At 46.7% G+C, this 10,214-nt stretch overlaps 1 protein-coding gene across 1 annotated transcript; it reads right to left on the bottom strand.

Annotated features, from left to right (window-relative positions):
* Positions 1–991: 991 nt before the first annotated feature.
* LOC135806151 (uncharacterized) lies at positions 992–9,925 on the bottom strand. Its single transcript, XM_065320302.1, has 10 exons — positions 8,276–9,925; positions 5,336–5,471; positions 5,101–5,201; positions 4,700–4,825; positions 4,384–4,429; positions 4,071–4,108; positions 3,151–3,623; positions 2,697–2,884; positions 2,244–2,331; positions 992–1,798 (listed from the first exon to the last, which is right to left on the bottom strand). The coding sequence occupies exons 1-10, from the start codon at positions 9,494–9,496 to the stop codon at positions 1,681–1,683; spliced, it is 2,535 nt and encodes an 844-aa protein (XP_065176374.1). The 5' UTR covers positions 9,497–9,925; the 3' UTR covers positions 992–1,680.
* Positions 9,926–10,214: the final 289 nt, after the last annotated feature.

The raw sequence follows: 10,214 nt of genomic DNA on the forward strand, positions 1-10,214 counted from the left end.
TCACTGATCACCGCCGATGTCGCAACATCTTTCGTCCCATGAACGTATTTAACGTTATAAGATTCTACTTGTGTGCAATGTGACCAAATCAGCTCAGCCGGTGATTCTATTAAAATCAATTACTGTAGGTGCCGTCGTTGTTCACTATGGTGTTTCACCCTGGCCAAAGCCAACCAGCTTGCATGTGTAACGTTAGGTGGTTGTGCTCACTGGAGTCCAATCATGTAGCGATGGCAGCAATCTAACCTAACAAGCTGAAAACGGATTGTGCGAGTGGTCACCAGGAGGGGAATAAAGAGGTAGAAGATCATTTTGATACCAGTACACCTGTCCTACAAATCGAGTCTTGTACTGTCAAAACCAAGATGGTGGTTGCCAAAATGCATTGTAGATCTACCTCCCCAAGGCACCCCACCCCACCCGTACCTCTTGTGACCCTGTATGTTTATATCTGTCTCATCTTGCCTATTCTTCTCCAGAATGATTTGAGGATTGTGGGTTCTGTCCAAACTGTTGAGCGACAGACTGGCGATGTGTGATTATGATTACCCTCAAGTGCTATTGTGACAATGCTGTGGAATGCTTTATACTGAAGTTTCACTGTGCACAATTGGACTCAATCTCCGTGGATATGAAGACTTAGTATAAGTATGGTTGAAAATACAGCTGAATGCGCTCAGTACAAAATGATTTGGCACTCCCACAACTGCTGAAAAGAAGCCCCAAATCCACCACCTATAGGAAACAACCATTACCAACTAGTTTTCAGCTGAACACCTAAATGGCAAAGGTGACACCATGCCATGATAATTATAGGTAATGATCAAGAGTACATAAGCCCCCATGCATGGGGGCTTATGTACATTGTACTCTTGGACCTTGGTAATATTATAATTATGTAGGTGTAGCCCTGGTTGTCCTTGTTCTGTTCTGTTCCGTAGGTGTAGACAAACAAATCTTCTCAGCAACATTCACGTGAACACCATAACTCTTCATGGTTGGAACAAGAGTCCCGAGTACATTAATCAATGATCAGGGATCATCATAACAGGAAAGAGAATCACAACATTCAAAGAATAGAAACATGTCCAGATAGTCATTTCACGATCAGTTCAATCAGCAATAAAACAAAACCAACTAAAAAAATAAAAAATAAAACACTAGTGTTCTTCACGTACAGCTTCTTCCAGCATGACGCAACATGTATAAATACCACATAGGCTGCAACCAGAAAGTGAACAAATCAAGATGTGATGACAAACACTGACAAGAGTAAAGAATAAAGATAATCATAAAGAACAGGCATCATACCAGCTGGCCTGTAGCAACCTATGTCAAGTAAGTGATCTCAAGACTAATATTGGCGTTAAATCACAGGGTCACAGTAGCCGGCACTGCTGCCTGTACGTACGGGCAAGACTACAAGCAAGACAAGACTACTCGTATTGGCCAGCTTGCCAAGAAGTAACAGTAATACGGAGCAACCAACACTCCAGACGCTGAATTTTGATACCAATAAAATCTGACATGCACGGCAGCAAGAAAGCAATACTTCGAAGTAAAAAGTTAAAAAAACCTCCTCACAATCTCCCTAGAATAGAAACTCAAGTAAACCAACACTAGCGGTCAGAGTGTGGTGCTGGTTATGAAAAATCAGCTCTGCGATACGTAAGCGGGGCACTATGATGCAGGCAGTTTTGAGGAAATAGATGGCTCGGCAGACTGCGGCGAGTCCGATGGAGACCGAAACGAGGCCAAGCTTTCCAGGACTACATTGAACAAGGCATATGCCAGGCACCTGGAACGACAAAATTGGAAATTGTTTCAATATCAAATAGGTCCACTTATAGGACAGTCAGCAGCCAATATTCAAAGGAATGCACTACACACTTGTAGGACACATGCTTCACATAATTAGCATACAGTGTAAGGAGTGCATTGTTACGGACATCAGACTTGCACACAAACCTTGCAGCCCCACAATGAGTAACCACCGACAAACACAAATCTGGCCATTTCATTTGATTGGACACAACCGCTCCAGTGTGGGAGCAAACCCATTCCTCAACAATCGCTTTATACAATATAATGTTATCTATGGATGGACAGTATGAAAGTCTGTGATGGATTGAAGTCATACATAGGCCTACGTGCATCAACATTCCAGAGCTAACACCCCCCCCCCCCCCCCCCCACACACACACACAAACACAACACACTTGCAGACCACACTGTGACCGTACCTGTTGATCTCCCGGTGCTGGAGCGATTCGACAAGTTGAGCAAAGGCACGATCATATGCGCTAGGTCCAACGAAGACTCGCAAGAATCCTGAACAGCGGGCCACCAAGACCCACAACACACAGTAGAAGGCAATAATCAAATATCACTTGTCCCAATATCTCTTTCAGCACACCAACCTTCTTTGCCCTGATTTGATTGCAGAAATTGCCTTTCTCTCTGAGTAGAGTTGGGGCTATCTTTTCAAATAATAATGATATGAGAAGGTCAGAAGAGCAGGAAACAGTAAGATTCAAACAATACCACCCAACTGATGAGTTGTTGATCTTGCAAAGAGAAAGCAGAATGAGGAATGTTCTCAGCCGAGCATCTCATGAATGAAAACTGGCCGGGGGTAAGAAATGTCTAGCAAAAGGCAATGTGTACATGCATGTTCCCTCATAAAATTGCGTTACCTGGGAGAAAATCCTTAAGGCTTTTCAAAGCTTCTTCCTTGGCAGCTTGCCGTTCCTCTTCCGACTTTGTAACAGGGGACGAGGTCTCTGGCCAGTGACCATCGGGCCACAGAGTTTCTCGCAGCAGTCGCACAATATAAGCAAGTCTCCGCTCACGCAACAACTCATCCAGCTCAGAGCAGACAAACCTAGCGAAACGAAACAGCCCAGAGCATGCATGAAGTACTGCTTTAATCAAGACTGGACGAACATTGCAGGCTACTTGACATATTCAGGATGGCAGATTTCGGGATTGAATGGCTCTCGCAGTTTTGCACAAATGTTCTAGCTCATATGTTTGGATGCCTGCAATGAATACTGTCCTTGGTATGCAAAGATCAAACTACCAAGCAGCTACACTAACAGCAGGTAAGCACACATAACAGTAAAGTTGTACATGTAGTGTCAACCTTACCTATCCACTATAGCTCCAATGCCGCAGAGCATAAGTTTCTGAACCAAGTCGGACTTCAGAAGGTTTTGCTCGGCTATGGCACCAGTACCCAATTCGATTAACGCAGTAGCTACAGGCCACCGGCGATCAAGAATAGCAAAGTCGGCATCACGTGGGCACAAACTGCGTGGTTCAAGCTCGGGTCTTGGATCAACCTGCTGCTGCAAGGACATAACAGAGCGTAGTGCATCCTCACACTCCACAGTATTCTGGCCACGCCATGTGCTATGCACAGCCTGGTCGGTACGATGCTGCCACTGTAGACAGCGCAGTTCCCACTCCACGGCAGCAGGTGAAGGTTCCAGCGAGGCCACCACAGCCGTCATGGCACCATCGCTGCCTTGTGCACTGGTAGCGGGGTCTATCTTTAGATGTGCTGTTGAATAGGAGCGGGTGAACGCACGAAACACACCCACTGCACCCTTGTCACCAACCTAGTCAAAGCAAGAAGATAAGTGTGGGCACGCACAAACGCACAAGCACACACAGATAAGATGTACATCATGGAGGAAATGTTGCACACCAGATCAAGCCGTCTATGATGTAGTGTGGTGCATGTTGCAACAAGAATCTATGTTGACTGCATGGTACATATTGTCTGCATTATGACATGATTGTTGTCCTGTGTTCAATAACAGCCATCCCAAAGTCCTTCTAACTCCTTTCGCCGCCTTACACTTGCCTGTAATGATTTAGTGTAGAAACGAAAGCTCCGGCACTGTAAAAGTGTGCGGATTGTAGCACAATACAGGCAATTGCCTATAGATTACATGGTGTTGCATGTACGGTAGGGCGGACACCAGCACTGGGTACTCTTCAGGCAGCAGGGTACCCCCCCCCCCCCACACATTAGTGAATCGACACTGGATTCACTGGCTTACTTCAGAATGCCAAGCAGGGAGAGCATCGCTGATAAGACCTGTGCATGAAAGACAAGCCGGAAGGATACACATACACCCACACCCACATATACAGAGAGGCGGTCAGTGGGGTGACTGTAATGCGGCACCAACCACTGGTAAAGACATCATGACATGAAAAGAATCCCTTAACTTCTTGAATCAAAACCCAGAGGAGTATCAGTGGGCTCCTCACAAAAAGCAAAATGAACTGAGCACTACCAAATCAGTTGCTTCACAAAAATTGAAGGTACATTCGTAACGGTGTCTGACAAGAACTAGAATCTGCCCATACCACTGTGCGATCTCGGTCGTAGTACATCTGTGACAACATCAAACACCTGTACACGTATAGAAAACAAGAGGAAAAGAGCAGTACAACACGTATAAAGATCATGGAACATAGTGGAGTCTCATGTTAAGTACTCCAGTACTCAAGCACAGCACATGGTGCGTATATGTAGCACACTTACAGCCGTTCACACACGTACGTACACCGAGTGTATCCACCATCCACAGTGCAAAAATGGTACCACGTAGTAGGTACATGCACATGGACGTGGGCAAGCCACACGCATATATGAGTTACTGCTGGCAAGACCATCACCTACCCGGGTGAGAGGGCGTCGGATGATGTCACTTCTTATTCTGGTGAGAGGCAGGCCTAGCATGGCACCATCACTGAGGAACGACTTGAACTCCTCGCACTGCCGCAATGCTGCACTCGTGCAAATAGCCTATTCAATAGACGAACACACACACAGACACACACATACACGCACGCATACACACACAGACACACACACATGCACGCATACAGATTGACAGCAGCACGTGACAAAAAGAGCAGTACTGCAGGGCACACAGAATACAGGCAACATCTTACTACCGGCAGACTAGTCACTGCTACATGCACTCTGGTTTCCACAAACACAGCATTCAACAACACACCATCAGCCACTGTACACCAAATTTAATTTCGCAACAAACGTCAGCACGGCACAATGTTCACCTTCAAGAAAGCGTCAAGCTGTTCTTGACGAGTCCGGCCAAATTCATCAGCTTGTGCTTGCGTCAGGAGAGGAAGGATGCGCTTTCCGGGCAAATCAATTCCTGCAACAACAAACACGATGTATGGATCCATTGTAAATTAAATTCTTATCCCATACCAGCAAACTAAGTCTATATCAAAGCAATACAGCAGAATGCAACTTCACGGGGGTGGGGGTGTTGGTGTTGACACTCACCTTGTAACGTCTTGCTCAAGCGAACATTATCCTTCATTCGGGCGAACAGTGCATCGAACTGCTTGTAGCGCCTTGAAACTTCTCTTACAGCCTCAAACGTGAACTTAGTTTCTGGCCACAGTAAGGCTGGCTTGAACTGAAACACAGGGAAAAGAAGAGGAGCAGGAGGCTGTGAAGATACCTTGAAGAACAACATGGGAGTTCAACACTAGGCAATATGGAATCATTTCAGGTACTAGCACAAAGCAGCATGGCAGCAATCCTACACTGAGAAATTCCTTTTCTTAGCAGAAGAAGTAAAAAACGAGAGAGCTTGGAAGCTCAGGGCCCTACGCTATGCTTTTTTGCCTTGATGACCTAGACAAAAAAAAGCATAGGGATGTTATAAATTCTTTAAAAAAATCCTTTTTTTTAAGACATAACCTGGGATTCGAACCCGCACTATCGCGCGCCCTGCATGCATCCCCCGATACACTTCGCATACATACTAATTCTTCCAAGTTGTTTCACATTGTGATCTTGCATTTGACAGCCCTATTTGAATACGCATTGTGGCCAGCCGTCTTTGATGGCACGGTACGGTAGGGATAGGTACGGGACAGGTACGATCGAGGGTAATGCGACACCGTCTCCCGTACCGTACCGTACCATCAAACACAGCTGGCCACATACAGCTGCCCGCAATATTCAAATAGGGCTTTCAAACGCAAGATAATAACGTGAAGCAACTTGGAAGAATGGGTGTGAATGCGAAGTGTATGGGGGAATGCATGTAGGGCGATAGTGCGGGTTCGAATCCCAGGATATGCCTGAAAAAAAAATAGGACAATTGAAAAATTTATAACATCCTATGCTTTTTTGCCGTCAGATACGGATAGCGCCAGGCGTGACACAAACACACAAACAAACAAATACCAAACGAGAGAGCTTGAAAGCTCAGGGCCCTGCGCTATGCTTTGTTGCCTAGCTCATCGTGTATGTTGTCAGAACTGATGGAAATGCTTTTTCCTTTGATTGGGTGCATCATTGTATTGCAAAAACGTTTCATAGAGATACTTAAGTAACGTCTTCTCCATAGCTATAGGACCGGCGCTGACTCTGCCGATAACGGGCGTTCTGGAGTCGACGGGATGTCTGTCCTGACGTTTCCTGGGACCGGCGCTGACTCTGCCGATCACGGGCGTTCTTCTTCTTCTTATTATTATACTGACGGCAACTAACATCCATTCTGATTGCATTTACTCGTCTCCCTACTTCGTATTTCTTTCCAGAAAATCTCCTCATACAGCAGGGAGTCGTTTACATAATATGACTCCCTGCTATACATCTACACGACTGTATATACGTTATAATTATTATGCTATCGGCCTACATGCGATTCCCGGGCTGGTCGACAGGCGGCCCAGCCAGCCTGCTAGTGGGATCTCGGCCTCGCACACAAATCCACACAAAATGTTACTGCATTGAATGCATTCCCCCCATACACTTCGCATATATACTCATTCTCTTGATGGTACCGTACTCTTGATGGTACGGGACAGGTAGGGGATAGCGCCAGGCATGTCGATGGCACAAACAAAACAAAAAATATTGTGGCCAGCTGTCTTTGCTTGTACGGTACAGTACGGGATAGATACAGGATAGCGCCAGGCGTGACACAAACAAACAAACAAACACACAAACAAACACCAAATTAAAGCTGTGTGGACCCTGGCTAGCGCCAGACGTTACTGAAGTAACGTCTTCTGCATAGCTACGGGAATTAAAGCTGTGTGGACCCTGGCTAGCGCCAGACGTTACTGAAGTAACGTCTTCTGCATAGCTACGGGAATAAAAAAGAATCTTCTCGTTGCCTTTCTCCCAAGGATACATCACCCACATGCTGATGATTCACAACCACTGATCTACAGCATTCTAATTCAGGCCATCAATAATCCAGCAAAACAAGATCCTCCAGAACAGCAGGGTTCCAGCCAGGGAAAACTGTTACCACGGAACCCATTTTTCCATTTTCAAAATAACTGTCTTGCAATGCGAAATGCAACGCACGGGGCGAATGAAAAAACACAAAAATCGGAAAATGAGTGGGGGGGGGGGGGGGGGCGGCGCAAGCAGAGTAGGGGAGCTGCCCCCCCCCCCCCCCCTGGCTAGAACCCTGGAACAGCATGTTTGATTGAGACTACATCTGATCTGGGTCGACCGGAACATGGCCTGCTTCTTATTACACCAGCGCCAGGCTCGAGGCCAGAATAGCTGAATCAGAAGCAGGTTTAGATTCCGCCACATAAACTGGCTGAAATATCGATTTGTGAGCAATGATTCTTAAATCGACACACTTCTTTGTATCGCATACACATATGTCATGTGCAGTGGTACGGCAAGTTGTACCGTGCACGCAATTCATATTTGGGTGTTTTTGTTTTGTTTCAGAAAGAGTACTCTGGATCCTGTGTCCCGTTTGTTAGCTACAATGATTAACAAGGCTGCTCCCTTTGCCCAAGCGGTTCAATAATGGTTCAATCCTGTTCTGGATTGTACCAAAGAAGTGCACGCTCAAATGGTCAGCAATGCTCCCGAGTTCTGACTACCCTTATCAGGGTTCTAGCCAGGTCGAAATAGTGGGGGGGGGGGGGTGGGGCATGGGAAACAGTTACCCTATATCCCATTTTTCCACTTTCCAATATTGTCTTGCCACGCCAAATGCAACGTATGGGGCGAATTCCTGACTTCACCCCAGACAAATGTGCCTTTATGAACCATCTATGCATGAAAAACACGAAAATCGGAAAATGAGTAGGGGGGGGGGGGGAGGGGCGGCAATTTTTCACAGGGGGGGGGGGGGGGGCGCAAACAGAGTAGGGGGGGGGGGGGGGCGCTGCGCCCCCCTACCCCCCTTTGGCTAGAACCCTGCTTATATACAACATTGAACAGCATACTCACCTGAATATCATAACTGACATACTCCATTTCAAGCGACGATCGCCGCACAAGCTGGCGCCCAACGATGCCAATCACGTCGGACCCAAGCTTACTGACAATGGCTGAACAATCCAGGCCTACGTCATCCTCACTCTCACCCAAGGCATCTGCCTCGGTGATTTCCGGCAGGTCGCAACGTGATCGAACATGTTCTGCTGCAGGGACGGCAAGTGAGGCAGCAGCAGCAGCAGGTGCCACAGGGTACTGCAAAGTGCGCTCACTGGCGGTGCTCCTCGCTGAAGTAGCCTGCCCAACGGTGCTGATCGCTGGGTAGCCAATGGTTTTTTTTAGTTCTTCAGAAGGTGAGTTCTGTTCTTTTTCCTTTGGGCTCTCGTCAAATGATTCAATCATTTCTAGGGTTTCTTTCGGTGTCTCACTTAACGCAATAACAATAATTTCATTGATCCAGTTTGGATCTATGATAAGCTCAACAACCTGTTGTAGAACATTAACGGAGAGCACATCGTTGAGTAGTTGTCGTGCTGGCTCACAGCCCAAGTCACTCATTGGAAGTAGCATGCCGAGAAGCAGGTCGGCAACACGACGCAAGAACTCCTGCTCACCACCAGAGTCCAGCTGATTGTCGACGAGCTTACTCAGTTCCTTCTGGTACTGACGGGCAAGTCCTTCGTGATAGTCAGGAGCTGATTCCTTACGATCCACGTTTTCAACAGCCAGCTGATAGCAAGTCACATGAATGCGGCCCAGCAAAATGATTTCTCGGAATAACTCATACTGATCCACTTGCTGGAATAGTCCATGTGCTCGCTCCAGCACATCATGCAGTGTCATGGCTACTTCATCTGGCACAAATTGATCATTGGATATCCACTCGTACCAGGACATGACAAAGTCACGCACAATCAAGTCGAAGATGGCCTCCGTTTCCTGGTGCAGACAGACACTGACATGCCGCACCGGCCGTTCACGGCGTGGGACAAAGTTCAGCGTAGCCTGGACTGGGTCAAACCTATTCAGCCCAGGCAATTGAAGAATTCTTCTCCAAACACTGGCTGGAAGAGAGGCTGAACATAGACGGTGGACAATACTAGCAGCTCCCAAGTATCCACCAACAAAGGTCAGTAACAAAACAAGTAGGTACGGCAACCCTATACCCACAGCAGAACCTCCAAGGCCAACTGCTACACCCAGCAGAGCCACCACTACTGCAGTCATATACATGTCTGCTTCACAATCAGGTCTCCTATCGCAGAATGTGAAGTTCAAATGACTGAATTCCAATATCAGGGTTTCGACACACCAGGCAGGACAGCCTCCATGTTTCCCTATCCGCAGTAAATGCCTGCTAGTTCACCATCGCGTACAGGAGAAGTATAAACAACTGCTGCTCTCACGAACTAATAGAATGACAACCATCACAGATGAAAATCAAAATGAGATAGAAAGGATAATGTCTCATCCAGCAGATAGCACAGGCCGCCAATGGTAAAGCTTCAGGCTGCCAACAAATGTTGCAGTTCACACACAGTCTAGGTGTTTGATAATGTCGTGCACCCAAAGGCAGAAGACAGGTTGTCAATCCCATAGAAATCAGAATGCCAATGACCAGTTACAGTTTCTCAAGTGTCATTATCATGATTATCTGATTACCGATAATCAATGGAAAGTTCCCGGCATATGCATGCAGCCTTTTGCTTTTCCGTTTCTATTTTTTGAACAAACTGCAACGAACGATACGATCTACACGTGATATAATGTGTACGTGTTTAGGGTCATCATGACGTCAGGTTTCCCCAACACACGTACACGTACGTACACAGTAGTCACTGACACAGTGCAGTACAGTCAGTCGATGACTCGATGTAGTCAAGCCACGACCACGTGACAAATGGCAGAACCGCGGGAAACTCGAACATGAACAGCACTCAGCTGAGTCAGC

Source organism: Sycon ciliatum, chromosome 1 (genome assembly GCF_964019385.1).
Source record: "Sycon ciliatum chromosome 1, ocSycCili1.1, whole genome shotgun sequence".
NCBI lineage: Eukaryota > Metazoa > Porifera > Calcarea > Leucosolenida > Sycettidae > Sycon > Sycon ciliatum.